The following is a 19,745-nucleotide window of genomic DNA, read 5'->3' as shown; positions in this document are numbered from 1 at the left end:
TCGCAATTATCTGTGCGACAATTAATCGTTGACTTTAATTGTGTAATCGTGACAGGCTTACTAGACTGATAACTAAAAGGATAATTAATAATGATGTGAGCATCCACAACTGACGAATGAACGATAAAGTTCTGTAAAATTCAGGCAGATTTTTGATGTGGAAGCCATTCCTTCCATCTTTCTCTTGCTCATGACATTGCTCTGAAAGTGGTGATATCATTCGCCACTGTCGTAGCTCATAGCATTTCCAGTATGGTTCTCGGTGTGGACAGCCCTTAAACCATTTTGGGCGGGAACCGCTTTTGGTGTTTTAAACATTATTATGTTATAATTTAGATATTGAAAAATAGCAGATCTACAAGCTCGTAGGGCGCCACCGAGTGGCGCGCTACGAGCTTGTAGGTCTGCTATTTCTTTTAAACCGTGAAACGTTTTTAACTCAAATCTTTGCTTCACATATTTTCAGATGGGGGGTCGGCGGCCAAATACGTATAGTTTTTGGGGGTCCTTGACATGAAAATGTTTGAGAACCACTGAACCACTGAACCACTGAACCAGACATTTGTAGAATCGTCCTCGGGCCTAAATGGGTTAAGTCCGTCCTCGACGAGCACTCAGAGCTCTGATTATATGAAATTATTGGACCCATTTCTAAAATGAGCTGACTTAAGGGACCACTTCACCACTGTTCAACTTATCTTCATATAATGGTCCTCTAATAATCATGATAGAATGGCACCATTTTTTTCCTACTCAGTCTGTGTCTCATAGGAGGGCCTGTGGGCATTTCAGAAACCCGTCCACCAGTGACATCATCGTTAGGCAGATATTTTTTTTTAAACAAGATTATTTTGTTTAGATTTTAATTATTGTGAGAACGATGGCTTCCATTTTCGCATTGCAACTTTTCAGTACTCGAAAGCCTGCAGTTTCTATTAGCTTGGATTCCCCATCGATGATGTCAGATGATGTCCCTGGTGGACGGGTTTCTTAACTGCCCACAGCCCCTCCTATGAGACACGGACCGAGTGGGGGAAAGAATTGGTGCCATTTTATCATGATTATTATTAGTGAGGACCTATTATATGAAGATAGGTTGAAAAGTGGTGAAGTGGTCCTTTAAGTGAGCCTTCAATGTGTAAACATGCAACAAATCCAAAACAGTTCAAATCGGTTATTTTAACATGCGTAGAAAAAGCAACACACAACTCCAAAACATTCTTCTTCAAATTAAAAAACAAAAACTTAAAATCACTTCATCATCCTCTCCCCCCCCCCCCCCCCCCCCCCCTCTCACCAGCTCAAAAGCGACTGGTTGCAGCAATGTCCGGTAAAGAGGTTTGAAATGTAATTCAATTTCCTTCATACAGCATATCAAATCAGGCAAATTAGGCTCTCGAGTGCTTATATTTCATCCTGCTAAAAAGGTCAGAACTGAAGCTGAAAGTCTGACTTTCAAAACGTGTAGCTTAGGTCAAATGAAATGTCTCTGTTGTCAAGGTTTCGTGTGTGCGTGCGTGCGTGCGTGCGTGTGTGTTTAATTGCAGCTGCTCTGAGGTCACTGGTCCTAGATCAGTAGTCCATTACCTCTGTACTTTGTAACATTCTCCAACAGCGCTCCCCTTTAAGGTTTAAACTGCTGCACCTGCAGAGGAAGGGAGAGGAGAGAACAGCAGTATTCATCATTTGACATGTATACGTTTTACAGAATAAAGGTGTTTTTTCGGAAAACCGACGGAAAAACGCAGCTACGCAGATACTTCTTGTCCACTAGTCCCTTCCTAACATTTTAGTCTAGTTTTTATTTGTTGACGAAATTGTCAGTATATTTAGTCTTAGTTTTAGTCATCATAGCTTAGATTTCATTTAGTTTCCCTTTAGTTTTCGTCAGTGAAAAAAAAGGTAGTCGACGAACATTTAGTTTCAGTCGACAAAATCAACACCGACACCCTCTACAACTTAGGGTCCCGGCTGTTTGGCCCCACTGTGCCATACTATGACATCACAGACTTTCCTCCTGTGGAAAGTGTGCATGTCGGTTTGGCAATCTGCCAGCAAAGCACACTTGCCCTCGTTTGCGTAGATTGTTTCATTCTAACTCTCGCCATTCTAAAGCAATAAAGCAGATAAAGCAGAACGGTCAAAGAACAACGTTCATATTTTTGGATACAGGCTCACAACGCGTCACACAATACAACTCATTGTGAGCTTTTAGATCGGCTATTAAGTAAGCTTAAACCATTCTGGACGGGAAGCCCTTTTGGTAGCATTGTTATACTTTAGCTATTGAAAAATAGCAGATCTACAAGCTTGTAGATCTGCTATTTTTGAAAAATCGGGGAAATATGTGGCGCAAATCATTGAATGTATCATATTCTTTCAGAGCGAACGTTTTTTAACTCAAATCTTTGCTTCTAGGAGGAGGTCCCTGGAACTACATATTTTCAGATGGGGGTCGGCGGCCAATTACATATATTTTTGGTGGTCCTTGACATGAAAATGTTTGAGAACGACTGACATAGAAACATAGTTTTTTTCAGAAAACTGTCACGATTTAGAAGACATTTGTAAAATCGGTCAGTAAGCTTAAGCGGTTAGCCTCAGATTCAACATCCACTTTCAGCCATGACGGCCGGCTCCCTCCCTCCAGCTGCATTGAATCCCAGCTGCACCGACCCGCTTCACTACTACCAATGCACCATTTCCTCCTATAGATGACTCATTCTGAAAGTAACCCAAGTCCCCATTGTGTTGGCAGTTGACTCACGCTTATCACATTACGCATCGGCATTACCGCTTCACGTTGAGGAAGTAGTCCTGTGTAGCCACTGTTTTACAATTTACAATTTAGGCATTTAGCAGACGCTCTTAATCCAGAGCGATTTACATTAAGCAAGAACAAAAGCATGGGAATACATCACATATGTAAAATGCATTTATCGCGAAACATGCGTAAGCTAAGAACGTGACTAGAACATATCTATATAATGACACTATACATATAAACTATAACTAGAACATATCTATATAATGACACTATACATATAAACTATACATATATGCTATACTATGCTGTACATATATAATATGAAGTGCTATGACTACATACAATGCACTTATTGTGCTGTCTACATGACATGCTATAAGTCTGTTTCAAATGCTATATAAGTCTAAGAAGTGCTGTCTAAGGGGAGAGGACGCACACACAACACACACACACACACACACACACACACACACACACACACACACACACACACACACACACACACACACACACACACACACACACACACACACACACACACACACACACACACACACACACACACACACACACACACACACACACACACACACACACACACACCTAACTCTTTCACTATGAGCGAAACGACCTTCACCCATTAAGACCTGAGACCAGATTCTACAAATACATTTCTTCTCAATTCTAAACATCTAAATTCTAAAAAGACAGTTTTCTGAAAAACGAATGTGTCTATGTCAGTGGTGCTCAAACATTTTCATGTCAAGGACCCCCAGATTTATCTGTATTTGGCCGCAGACCCCCATCTGAAAATATGTTGTTTCAGATGGGTAAGTGCACCGAGTGCCGCACTACGAGCTTGTAGATCTAGTCTAGTGGGAAGAGGGGGGTATCATGCACCCCCCGGAAATATACTTCTAATCAGTGTTTTCTTATTGGAAAAAATGTGCTGAAAATGATGAGCTATGATAAAAAGTTGTCAAAATGTCCCACCTACCTCAAAACCCCCTTTTTGGTATATGGCTCAGGCGAAATTGTGTAAAGGCAAATATTAATTCACTAAAAATACATAAATAGACATGGAAGTCTGAAATTTGTCATGGAGTATCCTGACACATAGGGGTAAGTATAAGAATAGGATTTGGGGGGTTGCTACCATTATAGTTTTAAATATGACCTACATTAAAAAAAAAAAAAAACTAAAAAAGATGCTGTCCGCTTGACTAATAATAACAAAGATGGTTATTTTCCAACACATTATGGTGACAATCACTGCCTCACTTGTATATAGAAAACTTCCCATATCCCTAAGCTTCAATTTAAGCCCAAGATAACCTTTCTATCTTGAAAATTACTCTTTCTGTAGCCAAAACTCTGAACTATACCTCAAATCGGTGAAAATTGTATATTCAGTCAGTATCAGCTAAACATTTGGAATGAATGAATGAATAACTGAGTTTGAACTGACTCCACATTATGGAATATTTCTTACTTAAATAAGCTATGTTAAAAAGTTGGCAAAGTGTCCAATCTACCATTTTTATGCAAATGAGTGTCACCATTATCAAAACAATCAATGTTTACTATATCTCAGCCAATATTGCACTTAAATGAACAAATACGTTGTCTAGACCTATGTTTTGATGGTCAAGGATCTCAGTTAAACTATTCTTAAAGTGACCACATGTGCCCGTGGCATGCTGGTGTACAAATCAGTGCTGCCATTACAATAAAGTCACATCAGGAGATCAAAGGTTGGTAGGACTGGATCGCAGGACCACACTGGATTCAAAAACCCTTCGATTTTCAACCATCCCTGCCCTTCATAAGGTTTTGGTTTTTCCACAATTGCTTCATCAGCTCGCTTGTATAAGGCAACACGGTAGTTCTCTTCAGAGCAGAGTAGCATGGAGGAAGACGAGCCAGGTCAACTTTAGATTTAAGAAGTGAGTTTGTCATTTGCCCCCACCATTGTCCGCAGAAACTTGGCACGGGTGAAGTCCACTGGGGCAGCAGTGGCTCAGGGGTAGAGTGGCCGGATGGTAACCGTAAGGTTGCCAGTTCAAACCCGGGCTCCCCCAGAGTTAGTGTCGAAGTGTCCTTGAGCAAGACACTGAACCCCTAATTGCTCCTGATGTGCTGGTTGGTGCCTTGCATGGTTTCCGCCGCCATCGGTGTGAATGTGTTTGAATGGGTGAATGTAATGCACAATCTATGTAAAGCGCATTGGATAAAGGCGCTATATAAATGCACCATTTACCATACTGAAGACTCGCAACTCTGTCCATACAGCAGACAGATGAATTGCTGCAACTATACTAATTAAGGATCTGTTCCATATAGACCGATTCAGAAACGGGTCTCAAGGTCACAGGCAACGTATTTCCTGTGTACGGAGACGACATATCTGCGGTGTAAACAGTCGGCTCTTCTACTACATTGAATGGATAGAGTGACCAATAGAGTGCTCAAACGTTACTCTTTTACCTGCTTTTTAATAACACTAACTTTACAAAGATGCCCAGAACATCAGGATGAACCTGTAGTGTATGGCTGATTCAACAGTGGTGGCAACGTTCAACTTTGGAGAGAAATACGTTGCCTGCGACCCGTTTCTGAATCGGTCTATAGTGTAGCACAAGGCACATTTCAAGGACCCCCAGTCCCCCATAACCCTTACGGGTCCATTTGGTTCCATTTTGTACGTTCAGAATTGCACACCAGTAAGATATCAACAGCTCAGTGGCCTTGTAGTCAGAGCGTTCGCCCTGAGACTGGGAATTCGGGGTTCGATCCCCGGCCGGGTCATACCAAAGACTCAGTCGGTAAGTCGGACATATCCCTGCTACATACTAGTGTCATGTCCAGGGGGGGTGTACTTGTACATCAAGCTGCCTCATACTACAGAAACAGGAGATAGGCTTCTGCCCTATGGGCCTCATGGCTACACAAGGCTTACTTACAGGTCAATTTGGTTCCATTTTCTACACTCTAGAGTTACACACCCGTAAGAAGCTCTGGATATCATCAACAGCTCAGTGGCCTTGTAGTTAGAGCGTCCGCCCTGAGACTGGATGGTCAGGGGTTCGATCCCCAGCCGGGGAATACCAAAGGGTTGGATTGGGGTAAGTCCTTGCGACATACTAGTCATGCCAGGGAGTGTACTTGTTAGGCCCTATATGGCTTGGCTAGGCTCAGAATATATGCTATTTAAATTGTGAGTCTTCAGTGAAAGAGTGTTGGGGGCAGATGACAAAGTTGACCTGGCTCGCCTTGTGACACTTTGGAGTGCTCACCACTGTACATGCTACTCTGCTCTGAAGAGAGCCACCGTTGCCTTATACAAGCGAGCTGATGAAGCTATGGTGGAAAAACCAAAACCCTATGATGAAGGACAGGGATGGTTGAAAACCAAATCGTTTTTGAATCCAGTGTGTCCTGTGGTGCAGTCCAACCTCACTGCTTGATCTCCTTGACACTGGAAAGCATGGACAAGAAGCCGACGAGATAGAGGAATTGATTTCATCGGCACTGATTTTCACACCAGCATGCCGCGGGCACATGTGGTCACTTTAAGAATAGTTTCACTGAGATCCTCGACCCTCAAAACATAGGTCTATACACTTTATTTGTTCATTTAAGTGCAGTATTGTCTGAGATATAGTGAAAATCGATTATTTTGATAATGGAAGCACTTATTTGCATAGAAATTGTAGAACTTGTAGAACTTTTTAACATAGCTTATTCAAGTAAGAAATATTCCATGATGTGGAGTCAGTTCAAACTCAGTCATTCATTAATTTATTCCAAATGTATAGCTGATACTGACTGAATATACAATTTTCACCGATTTGAGGTATAATTCAGAGTTTTGGCTACAGAAAGAGTAATTTTCAAGATAGAAAGGTTATCTCGGGCTCAAATTGAAGCTTAGGGATATGGGAAGTTTTCTATATACAAGTGAGGCAGTGATTTTCACCATAATGTGTTGGAAAATAACCATCTTTGTTATTATTAGTCAAGCGGACAGCATCTTTTTGAGTTTTTCTGGGGATAATGTAGGTCATATTTAAACTATAATGGTAGCAACCCCCCAAATCCTATTCATCTACTTACCCCTATGTGTCAGGATACTCCATGACAAATTTCAGACTTCCATGTCTATTTATGTAATTTTAGTGAATTAATATTTGCCTTTACACAATTTCGCCAGAGCCATATACCAAAAAGGGGGTTTTGAGGTAGGTGGGACATTTTGACAACTTTTTATCATAGCTCATCTTTTTCAGCACATTTTTTCCAATAAGAAAACACTGATTAGAAGTATATTTCCGGGGGGTGCATGATACCCCCCTCTTCCCACTGTACTTCTGCTATTTTTCAATAGCAGATCGGAACCGCGTCACATCCCCCATATCTCCTGATCAGAGCTTCCGTTGCTTCAGACCGCATGAGGGGAAGAATTTGAAAACTGTGCGAGGCAACAGTCTTGACTCGTGAGGCCAATATATTGTAACGTGGCTGATCTAGGATCAGGCGTAGCAGTGTTGTTTACCTGTCTGCTGGAGCCACAGGTAACTGATCTAGGATCAGGCGTAGCAGTGTTTACCTGTCTGCTGGGAGCCACAGGTAACTGATCTAGGATCAGGCGTAGCAGCTGTTTACCTGTCTGCCTGGAGCCACAGGTAACTGATCTAGGATCAGACGTAGCAGCTGTTTACCTGTCTGCCTGGAGCCACAGGTAACTGATCTAGGATCAGGTGTAGCAGTGTTGTTTACCTGTCTGCTGGGAGCAACAGGTGACTGATCTAGGATCAGGCGTAGCAGTGTTTACCTGTCTGCTGGGAGCCACAGGTAACTGATCTAGGATCAGGCGTAGCAGCTGTTTACCTGTCTGCCTGGGAGCCACAGGTAACTGATCTAGGATCAGGCGTAGCAGCTGTTTACCTGTCTGCCTGGAGCCACAGGTAACTGATCTAGGATCAGACGTAGCAGCTGTTTACCTGTCTGCCTGGAGCCACAGGTAACTGATCTAGGATCAGGTGTAGCAGTGTTGTTTACATGTCTGCTGGGAGCCACAGGTGACTGATCTAGGATCAAACATAGCAGCTGTTTACCTGTCTGCTGGGAGCCACAGGTAACTGATCTAGGATCAGGCGTAGCAGCTGTTTACCTGTCTGCTGGGAGCCACAGGTAACTGATCTAGGATCAGGCGTAGCAGTTGTTTACCTGTCTGCTGGGAGCCACAGGTGACTCTGTAAGAAGTCCACAGACTGACGGCCAGCAGGAATGTAGCGATGAAACCAAACACCTGCAAAAAAATAACAATAGACAGCTCAATTATCTCTTTTTCATACACAAGGGGACACACACTTGCATTACTAAAACATGGTGGGGACGTCCAAAGCAGTTTTTAATTACAAATGCTATTTTGGGGCACTTTTAACACTTTAGAGATACAGGGCTTTGAATATCCTGCTTTTAATGGAGATAAATGGAGCCTGGATGTAAAAAATCCCATAGCTGGTGGGGACGGAGGCGTTGCATAGAGTACAGTGTTGTTTTTGGCAGCAATTTTAGTTTTAGTCATAGTCTTTTGAATAGTTTTCCTTTCGTTTTAGTCACATTTTAGTCACCAGGAATGTCTTAGTGTTAGTCTAGTTTTAGTCGACTAAATATAAGATTTTAGTCAACTAAATCTACGGCTGATTTACTCGACTAAAATGTGTTTTGGCGGGCCTTGATGCCGTCGTAATGACTGATTTTACACTTGCTGAAAATAGCAGATCTACAAGCTCACAACGCGTCGCAGCGCGACGCGTTGTGAGCTTGTAGATCGGCTATTTTCAGCATGCAACCAAGTGTAAAATGACTTATACTGGTTCTCTTGTCCACTAGTCCCTCCCTAACATTTTGGTCTAGTTTTTATTTGTTGACGGAATTGTCAGTACTATATTTAGTCATAGTTTTAGTCATCATGGCTTAGTTTTTATGTCGTTTTTGTCAGTGGAAAAAAAGGTAGTCGACCGCCGGACATTTCTCGTCATAGTATACACTGACACCACGGCGCATAAACAGCGCCTCAAACTGTGACTCCGCCCACAACCGGGGGAAGTTGTGATTTTCGCCCGTTCACTGCAATGCAATTTGCGGCATTTTCAAAACAATATTGAGCAGAGTAGCGATTATCAAACGTATTTGCAATGCCATACGTCGAAAGATCTGTTGCCCCCCGTGGACAAGGCACGCTACCTCCGCAAGTTAGATAGCATCGGCATAGATGTTTGTCCGTGTGTGATTAAGGATTGGACCAAGTTGCATTGGCAGCCATAGAAAATTCTTACCCCAGGCTAAAAACCGGATGTGACGTTTTTGGGCGTTCCTGTCTAGCGTGGTGTCAGTGTATCAGTCGGCGAAAACAACACTGCAAACCACTATGAACCAGTCCAAACCACTATGAACCAGTCCAAACCACTATGAACCAGTGTGTGTGGTGTCCAAAGCAGTGTATGCTGTACAGTATGTACCAATACAGTACCAGTATGAACCAGTGCAAACCCCTATGAACCAGTGTGTGTGTGTGTGGTGTCCAAAGCAGTGTGTGCTGTGCTGTTCGTACCAAGGGGGCAGGCAGACTTTCCAACGTTGAAGCTCTGGGTCCTAGTGGTAGGAGGAGGGACTACAGGCGGACCCGTGGATTCATGACCGGGAAACCCCGTGCAGCTGGGCTTTAACGTTGAGCGCTCGGTTGCCCTACGTCACTCAGGACCTCAAAGTTGAGGTCCTGGGAGGGACTTCCGGCAGTCTTCTGGGTGCTTCAAAACGCCACTGAGCAACTTCCACTGACATGAATAGCTGGGGGGGCGGAGCTTCGCGCCAGTTCAGTCTCTATTATATATATACTCTATGGTTCGTACCAATACATACAGTACCAGTATGAACCAGTCCAAACCACTATGAACCAGTGAGTGTGTGTGTGGTGTACAAAGCAGTGTTGTGCTGTACGTACCAATACAGTACCAGTATGAACCAGTGCAAACCACTATGAACCAGTGTGTGTGGTGCCCAAAGCAGTGTGTGCTGTACGTACCGATTCATACAGTACCAGTATGAACCAGTCCAAACCACTATGAACCAGTGAGTGTGTGTGTGGTGTACAAAGCAGTGTATGCTGTGCTGTACGTACCAATACAGTACCAGTATGAACCAGTCCAAACCACTATGAACCAGTGTGTGTGTGTGTGCTGTACGTACCAATACAGTACCAGTATGAACCAGTCCAAACCACTATGAACCAGTGTGTGTGTGTGTGTGTGCTGTACGTACCGATCCGGCCACTAACTCAGACCAGCCTCCGCTCTTCACGGCGGCAACGATGGAAGCGATGAGGATGAGGAGGGTCCCCACCGCGTAGTGCAGGAACTCCTGCAGAACGGAGACACATGCATGGTTTTACTCTACACTTACGTCATGGGGCAGTGGCGTGCACAGACATTTAGAGGGGCAGGTGCTCAAGTGAAAAAAGGGCACCTTGTGCAGCGCGTGGAACCGGCCGGTTGCCTTAATGGTGTGAGATTTATAGATTTTGGGGCCTAAATAATATATTAGAAGCTTTTTTTTATCAATAATTGATCAATGTCACCATGGTCCACATACTGTACAGTGTACACTGTATACAAAAAAAATAAAAAAATAAGTTTTTTTTCTTTTTTTTCAAAAGGGCACATTGCCAAAAGGGCAGGGGGTGCTCTAGCACCCCCTAGTGTCTATCTGTGCACGCCACTGTCAGGGGGCACAGGTAACTGATCTAGGATCAGGCGTAGCAGTGTTTACCTGTCTGCCTGGGAGCCACAGGTAACTGATCTAGGATCAGGCGTAGCAGTGTTTAGCTGCCTGGGAGCCACAGGTAACTGATCTAGGATCAGGCGTAGCAGTGTTTACCTGTCTTATAATTATAATTATAATTATAATTATAATTATAATTATAATTATTTTTTACTATTATTATTATTTTTTACTATTATTATTATTTTTTACTATTATTATTATTATTATTTTTCTCTCTGTCCTTTTTCGTTTTTTTTGTTTGTATGTTTTGTTTTTGTCTTGTTTTTGTCTTGTTATGCTTGTTTTGTTTTTGTCTTGTTTTTGTTGGTATTTTTCATCCATTATAGCTATGTTGAATATTAAAAGGGCTGGCATTATAAGCTGAGGCTTCTGCCAAACACACCCTTTTGGTCAACAAAAAATATATACCCTGAATACATTGTATAAGGTGTGTTTATTTTAAATGACCAATAAACTTGAACTTGAAACTTGAAACCTCCTCCTCCTCCTCCTAGTCCATGAGCCAGACCCCCCTAATTTGCGCGTTAATTACGAAATGGGTGGGCAAATTCTTGTTTGAATTTTTGACTAGCTGTACTTGTCTACTTCACATTTTTGTATGATAACAATCGCAGACTAGCAGCTTAGTGGTAGTTATCATGCATTGAGTACATGCACCCCTATATTGCCACATGCAAATTGTGACAACAAATATATGATCAACTTTTGAACCTTACTTTGTGCAGAGACCAATGAAACCACTTTTCTGCATAATTCAAATATGGGGAATTGATTGGAATGGTTATTTTACTTCCACAAAACTTCCATATATGCTTAAATGGGCTTTTAATGCAGTATTTTGCACACGCATCTAAGAAATTTAAAATAAGGCTTGCAAATATCCCCATTTTGGAAGTGTGTGCTAAGAACCAACATGTTCCTAATGGCTATAGAAAACTGCTCACCATTCTAAGCTTTAATATGAGTGGTAACATGTGTTTGTACGTTTTGTAACTCTAGAGATACAATCAGAAACACTATTATAGTGTGATAACACGAGCCAGGGCCATAGCTATAGAATCAAATCGGTGGGCAAAGCTGGTGTGATTTTTTTGACTTGTTGTGCATCTCTACTTCACAGTTTGGCATGATAACCATTGCAGACACATAGCTTAGTGGTCGTTATCATGCATTGAATATGTGGCCCCCTATATTACCACACACATTCTTACAAAAATATATGATAAACGTTTGAGCCATTATTGTGTAGAGACCTATAATCACACCTTTCTGCATAATTCAAGTATGGGTAATTGACTGGAATAGTCATTTTACTTATTCAATACTTTCATATATGCTTAAAACTCGACACCAGGCTGAAGAAGTTCCTCATGCAGAAGACCCCAACACGTTGTAGTGTCTGGCCCTTAGACTTATTGACAGTCATGCCGAATATCCCTGTGGGGGTGTCGAATTTGAAGTAGGTGGGGCGAACGGTTTTGGTGTTATATGTATTACAGACGTACAGCTGTACAGACACAGAGACTTTGCATTTATAGTTAGATGATACATTGGCTACTATATGGACATTGAATATTCCCTCATTTAAAACCTTTGATTTGATTAACAAAATTAAATAAGAATGTTGGCAATACAATATTCAATTGACAGAGTCATGCAAAATCAGGCATATTTTCCTATATAATGCCTAATTTGCATATTTAAATATACAATTTCAGAAAACTTGTAATACAATAAATCATTGTTTTCATGTAATTAATCAACTATAGGCCGTGTTGGGACCCCAGAAAAAGTGGCTAGAAAATGAATTTCGTTCCCGCGTCATGGGCACTACTCATTCAATGCATTTTTTCAAATCAACCTGGGGACCACTATTGTGTTGGGTGGGGATATGGGCTAAGATTAGTGCTTTTGTAACTTAACACTTGCTATGCATCCCATGTGTATACAACATCCCACTGTTTCTCAACCGTTGACTACTACTGGTAAAATGTCCTAATAATAATGACTCAACCAGACAATCCGGTGCACTTCCCCTTTCTTGAGATTCTAACTCCCCTTTTCTGTTGAATTTCTTGAACTCCAACTTGTCAGTAAATGACTACATGGATGGACTCATCATAGGTCACCAGGTCATTCAGTGCACTTCCCCTTTCTTGAGATTCTAACTCCCTTTTTCTGTTGAATTTCTTGAACTCCAACTTGTCAGTAAATGACATGGATGGACTCATCATAGGTCACCAGGTCATTCAGTTCACAACATTTAAAAAAATCAACAAATCCTACATTACTAAATGCATGGTCAGGGACCACATGCAATACCTCCACGGACCACCAGTGGTCCACGGACCACCTGTTGAAAACCCATGGTCTACTAGATGGACGTGTGTATGCACGTACAGAGATTTTGTGCATTAATTATTTAATACTCCTATCTGTATCAATATGAATGTGTATATTAGAGTGTTCTAGATAGATGTAATCATACATCAGAGCATTTCAATGTGGCCTACTAGGGAAGTTTCATGGTGATCACTAGTTCTTAAAGGACCACTTCACCATTTTTCAACCTATCTTCATATAATAGGTCCTCACTAATAATCATGATAAAGTGGCACCATTTTTTTCTACTCAGTCTGTGTCTCATAGGAGGGCTGTGGGCAGTTCAGAAACCCGTCCACCAGTGACATCATCGTTGGGCAGAATATTTTTTAAACAATATCTTTTTACAAAAATGTTTAGATTTTTATTATCGTGAGAACGATGGCTTCCACTTTCGCATTGCAACTTTTCAGGAATAGAAAGCCTGGAGTTTCTATTAGCTTGGATTCTCCATCGATGATGTCACTGGTGGACGGGTATCTGAACTGCTCACAGCCCTCCTATGAGACACAGACTGAGTAGAAAAAAATGGTGCCACTTTATTATGATTATTAGTGAGGAGCTATTATATGAAGCTTGGTTGAAAAGTGGTGAAGTGGTCCTTTAAGTTTTTTCATCCTATTCACATGTATATAGGTGAAAATAACAAAATGTGTGATAAATATGAAAAAGCTGCTCCTGTGGAAGTGTTATCATATATTAATTTACTTATATTGACCTTCTAAACAATTTAATATAGGTATGGTTTTGCCCACTCATTTCGTAATGAAAACTTGTCTGGCTCATGGACTACATAGACTCCAATGCATTCCGGTTGTATTGTCCCCATGCTCCAATAGAAGTCTATGTTGAAGAGACCACCGAGTGGCGCGCTATGAGCTTGTAGGTCTGCTGTTTTTGAAAAATCGTAAAAATGCGGCACAAATCTTTGAATAGGTATATATATTATTTCAGAGCGAACTTTTTTTTAAATTTCGACGTCAGGCCTAAATGGGTTAAGGTGGTTGCACACTGGACGCGTTTTTCGGAAAACCGCAGCGCAAAATCCGAAAACGCGTCCAGTGTGAAGGGACCTCCTTTACTCTATGGCTTTGCCGGGGTGAGAGAGCACGTTGTAATGGCAATTTTAGAATGGCAATTATACTATTCAATAAGAATTATTTTGTATCCCATTCGGTCAAATAGAAGGGAACGATCACTCACTACGCATTCAAACTAACCAACAGTTGTCACCTGACAGCTGTAGCTGTAGTCTAAGGTGTTACTATTACCTATTCGTGGGTGTTGGTCAACAATCAGAATAGCAACGAAAGGAAGCATCCAACTACAGCTGTCAATAATGACAGCTGGAGTTCCCATGCTCAGACACTTACTCATAGTGTGCTCTCATCTTAGATCACTTGGAATAGGTTGTTTCCTGCTTGCTCTAATGTCGACCATAAACGGAGACGTGAACCACCACCTGTTATCATCTGTCTATTTCCTGTTGTATTTGAATAAACACCTGTCACTGACTGTCTATTTGGGGGGTGTGTTTGGGAAATAAAGGGGAGGTAAATCAGGGACTGAGGGAGGATGGACGGGGTGACGCTACCACTTTGACTGTACTGGGATGAGCTAACAACTTGAAATAAAGAACGATGCCACGATCTTGATGCTGGGTCCTGCTTCCAACTCTGTCTGCTGATCACAAATAATGAGACCAGATCCTCCCTTAACAACGTGAGGGAGCATGTGACATCATCATCAATATTAATGTAGTAAAACACACAGCAGATAAAAGCAGCAATGAATGATGACCATTGTGAAGAGGGCTCTGCTTCATTATCCGCCGTGGCAACACATGATACACAGTACAGATCAACACACTATAACCACGTCCTTTGCACTGCATGCTACATCGGTTATACACACACTCACGTGCACAGTGGTGGAAAGTAACTAAGTACTTACCACCCATTTTCAACATTTTACTATGTCATTAATATACCTTAGAGCTGTTGTGTGGAAATAATAAAAAAGTCCCCCCATTCTGTGTTTCCTAGAACTGTAATTATGAAAAAAATCATTAACATGGTGAAACACATCTTGATGATTTCACCATGTTAATGATTTTTTTCAGACCTCTAGTTCTAGGAAACACAGAATGGGGGGACTTTTTTTATTATTTCAGGTCTAAGCTCTAAGGTATATTAATGACATAGTAAAATGTTGAAAATGAGTGGAATGCCCCTTTAAGTACAATTTTGAGGTATTTGTACTTTACTTGAGTATTTCCAATTTCCAAAACATCTCAGAGCCAAAATTCCCCACTACAATTATTTGAAGATTTTAGTTACTAGTTACTTTGGAGATTTTAATTTTGATTAGAAAACATACATTAAACCACTTCAACCCTATACATTTCGGCCATTTGAAAATAGCCGATCTACAAGCTCACAATGCGTCGCAATTAGGGATGTTGAAAAAAGTTGAAAATCGACTCGATTTTCGACTCATGCCTTCCGCGACTCAAAAACGTATGAGTCGAAAAATCGTTTTTATTTTATTTTTTATTTTTTTGTAATGGCTTGTTATAAAACGTTATAAACTTTACTGTTTCAAATGTTTTCCAAATGGGAGAGGTACGTGTTTGTCTGTGTGACACTGCTGTGCTGCGCCTGTCAGCGCCGCTCCTCACATGCATGCCCTGGCTGCAGTTGGAGCGCCATCGTCCAAGGGTGTGGGGTGAAGGGGAAGGGTATCTTAGCAACACTGAATGCTCTGTCCCATTGGTCGTGTGCTCGTATCATGAGCCAATGGCTGCAGCTCTGAGCCCCCAGACCCCAGGTTCGCATGTCATTGCTCACGCTCAAAGACAGGTCCGCTCGGTTCTGAGCTGTGAGCGCTCTTCTCTTCTCGTGAAGAAAGCAGGACAGCGTTGTCAAATAAATCCCGCCGTCATTCATACTGTATTTATTCCCCGACCCGACATTAAAATACGGAACAACGTGCGTCCCGTATCAGTTCATTACGGGACTTGTGACAGGCTGCTGCAGACACTTGAGAGTTGGGACTAGCTGATAGCATAGCAGCCGATAGCGCCGCTGCTCCTTCAGTGTCGTTGTTTACAAAATAAAGTTTATTTTTTATTATTGGGCTTTGATCATTGATGCAAATTCTAAACATATGGATGCAGCTGCAGAAGTTGTGTTGCTTAAAGGAATGCATAGTTGCGTTCTCCTCAACTGCTGCGCAGCAACAACAAAAATAAAAAAATAAAAAATAATGGAAAATAAATAGGAAAAAAAATCGATCGACACGTCGATTTTCAGCCTCGATTCATCGATTGGCCAAATATGAGTCGTTTGGCATCCCTAGTCGCAATTGCAGTATTGGTACTTTTACTTAAGTAAAACAATTGAGTACTTTTTCCACCACTGCTCACGTGCACACGCTCGCACACACACACACACACACACACACACACACACACACACACACACACACACACACACACACACACACACACACACACACACACACACACACACACACACACACACACACACACACACACACACACACACACACACACACACACACACACACACACACACACGCGCACACACTACACACACACACCGTTACTCACAGTGAGAGGCCAGTTGATGCAGGGGATCTTCTTCTGCAGCCTGAAGATGTACATGAGGAAGAAGATGAGGAAGGCGAACAGGAACCAGAGCGTCACCACCTCGAAGTAGCGGTACGCCGAGTAGTCCGTCCACCCACGTGCACAGTGCACGCACAGGAAGGCTATGAGGAGGGTGATCTGCACGCACGCACACACACATAGTCATTTAGCTGGCCTTCTATAGAAAGTTCTAATGCAACCAACTGGTCAGCATATATACGTACAGTATAAACACAAACACCACACACACACAAACACCACACACAGCACACAGCACACAGCACACAGCACACACACACACACACACACACACACACACACACACACACACACACACACACACACACACACACACACACACACACACACACACACACACACACACACACACACACACACACACACACAGTTGCCGGGGGTTAATGGCCTGCTGACAACTGACACGGCCGATCAGCATGTTTATGTTTCAGTATCTCTCTCTCTCTCTCTCTCTCATCAAAAGAACTTTGGTTCTAGAACTGAGGCGAGCCTGGCTGCTCCCAGCTATATCTGGGATATGCTGGAACCATACAGGGCAGCACACACGCACCCTTATAGACCCAATTCAGAAACGGGTCCCCTGGTCGCAGCAAACTTATTTCCTGTAGGCGGAGACGACCTGTGGTGTAAACAGTCAGGTTTTCTACTACATTGAATGGTAGAGTGACTGATGTTAGTCTGCTCAAACGTTACTCTTTTACCTGCTTTTTACTAACAAAGATGCCCAGAACATCGGGATGAACCTGTGTAGTTTATGGCTGCTCCAACAGTGGTGGCAACATTCAACTATTTGGAGAGAAACGGAATGTCAAAGAATACACTGCGGTGGCTGAGACCAGAGCCATAGAGTAATGGTTAAGAGTGAGACGAAGCAGTGAAATACCCAATCTTTCTGTTGTATGAACACAAGGCTACTGCAATTTATACGTCATACTTTAAGCCCTAACCACACCAAAGGGTCAAGACGTTTTTTACGTTGTCCCTGCGGTGTGATATGTCTTGTTGCACACTGACCCACGTTGACCCTAGTGATTCAACGCATGGAATTCAGTGTCCCAAACCACACCAAAGGGTCAAGACGGTTTTAGCATTAACTCCTTGCAACCATTTGGAGTTGCATGGTGACCCTTTGGTGTGGTTAGGACTTGAAATGCTTAGTATGAGGTATAAAGTACAGCAGCCTTGCACCTACCGTTTCTGAATTGGTCTATAGATCCTCAGGTTTGTCTCTCTTGGTAGTTCCCTGGACTCGCCTGGTCACCATGGGCAACCGGCCTTTTGCTGCCCGGGCGCCCCAGACTCTGGTATGACCTGAACCTTGGCTTGAACCCATTCTGGGCGGGAACCCTTCTTGGTGTTTTAAGCATAATGTCATAATTTAGCTATTGAGAAATAGCAGATCTACAAGCTCGTAGCTCGGCAACGAGTGCCACGCTATGAGCTTTATTATTATATATAATATATTATATATATTATTATTGTTATAGAGCTGGTTCCGTTCTTTAGGGTTCTGAACCTGAATATATTAGTGACACGCCCACTGTGGATCCCACTACAAGAAGTGTCTCTCTGTGTCTGTCGCTCTCTCTGTCTGTCTGTCTGTCTGTCTCTCTCTCTCTCTCGGTCTCTCTGTCTCTGTCTGTGTCTGTCTGTCTCTCTCGGTCTCTCTGTCTCTGTCTGTCTATGTCTGTCTCTGTAGTGGAATATAGCCTACATACAAGCAATATAAACGGGAATTTATACTCGAGTAGCTCTATTGTTGTAACTACGTTTAAATATGACTTTTCATCATCGTGTCCCAACGTGGACTTCATTCCCAAGTAGAGACAGTAGTAATGACAGTAAACAGTGGTTCTCAACCAGTGGTCCGGGGAACACCAGTGCTCCTTAAGGGGGTTCCATTGTGGTCTTAAATGATGGAGAGTTGGTAACCAAATGGACCCTTATAGAGCTTTAACACTGGAGTGTAAAAAAGTAAACTGCACTTTTTTGTTGATCTGTATTACTTCATTTACACGATCAACTCTACACAATTACAGAATATAGAAGAATTGATACCTGTTAATTTGTTATCTCTCCTACCAACATCAATACTGTAGCTGCAGCATGGAATTATGGACACAATATCTTATCCAACGACACAAAACAAAATATTCTACGTTTTGGGTCTGATCGAGAGGCTAAATGTCATCTAATGGTGGTCCGTGGCTAAAAAAAAAAGCTGAATAAATAATGGACCACATGAAAAAGGTTGGAGAAAAACCACTGCTCGGAGTGATGACGCGTTGTATGCTTGTAGATTATACTTCATACTTTCACAACCAACCCTGAGCTTGAACAACTTCTTATATTTTTTTTAAACTTACGATTTGTGCTATTTTCAGTAATCCCGGCACGGATCGGCTGTATCCCAGGTTTAGAAAACTCCCATCCGAAGAGGAGGAGGTGGTGGTGGTCGTTGTCACCACGGTGTGCGACATGGTTATATTCTGACACTAAAAAAGTTACAATGTGTAACTATTTTATTTAACGCTCAAAGTATTAACAACTAACTACTGCGTGCGTGTGTGTGTGTGCACCAGTTGATGTTTCAAGGGTGGAGCTCTCTCGCCCCCTTTTTCCTTTTTTTCGTGAACAAGCGTCCATTAACAGGGTACTCTTATAGGTTCCCATTGCCCGGGGGGCCATGGCTTGACTGTGATTTGTTGGTTGGGGCGGTTGTCATGGGAAACGGCCCCAGTATGTGGGGGGGGGGGGGGGGGGGGGGCGTTCGGAAATACCGCACCGGAGTGCGCTCAGTGCGCTGTTTCCGAACGCGCCCATATCGTAGAGGAAAAAAAAGTAATCAAACATTTTACAAAAGTAAAAAGTATTGAAAATGAAAGTATTTAGAAAAAAAACCTCAAGTACAGTACTTGAGTAAATGTACTTAGTTGCTTTACAGGCTATGAGTATGAACACCAAGAGGAATCGTAATACAATAAAATATGAATAAGACTATTAAATAATAAGATAGTTTTATTCTGCTAATTCTAC

The 19,745-nt window shown here is 42.2% G+C and overlaps 1 protein-coding gene across 3 annotated transcripts; it reads right to left on the bottom strand.

The window, feature by feature from the left end:
* Positions 1 to 1,301: 1,301 nt before the first annotated feature.
* cmtm7 (CKLF-like MARVEL transmembrane domain containing 7) lies at positions 1,302 to 19,317 on the bottom strand. Of its 3 annotated transcripts, none has more exons than XR_013790292.1 (6): positions 19,076 to 19,317; positions 16,632 to 16,808; positions 10,094 to 10,192; positions 9,387 to 9,636; positions 7,997 to 8,078; positions 1,302 to 1,645 (listed from the first exon to the last, which is right to left on the bottom strand). XR_013790292.1 is itself a non-coding variant. In XM_079504695.1 (5 exons), the coding sequence occupies exons 1-5, from the start codon at positions 19,187 to 19,189 to the stop codon at positions 1,632 to 1,634; spliced, it is 486 nt and encodes a 161-aa protein (XP_079360821.1). In that variant the 5' UTR covers positions 19,190 to 19,317; the 3' UTR covers positions 1,302 to 1,631. The 3 variants fall into 3 exon arrangements, 1 of the variants encoding a protein (XP_079360821.1); XR_013790293.1 differs by having other exon boundaries at positions 9,387 to 9,622; XM_079504695.1 differs by lacking the exon at positions 9,387 to 9,636.
* Positions 19,318 to 19,745: the final 428 nt, after the last annotated feature.

This window comes from Electrona antarctica (assembly GCF_951216825.1).
Source record: "Electrona antarctica genome assembly, chromosome: 6".
NCBI lineage: Eukaryota > Metazoa > Chordata > Actinopteri > Myctophiformes > Myctophidae > Electrona > Electrona antarctica.
This window is presented reverse-complemented; position numbering and strand designations above follow the sequence as displayed.

Bases quoted from the DNA above. Each gene is read 5' to 3' on its own strand.
- cmtm7 (XM_079504695.1), bottom strand. From the start codon at position 19,189: ATGTCGCACACCGTGGTGACAACGACCACCACCACCTCCTCCTCTTCG. The intron at 16,809-19,075 runs GTAAGTTTAAAA...GCGTGCGTGCAG, and splicing joins TACTGAAAATAGCACAAATC to ATCACCCTCCTCATAGCCTT. The intron at 8,079-10,093 runs GTACGTACAGCA...ATTTTTTTGCAG, and splicing joins CTGAGTTAGTGGCCGGATCG to GTGTTTGGTTTCATCGCTAC.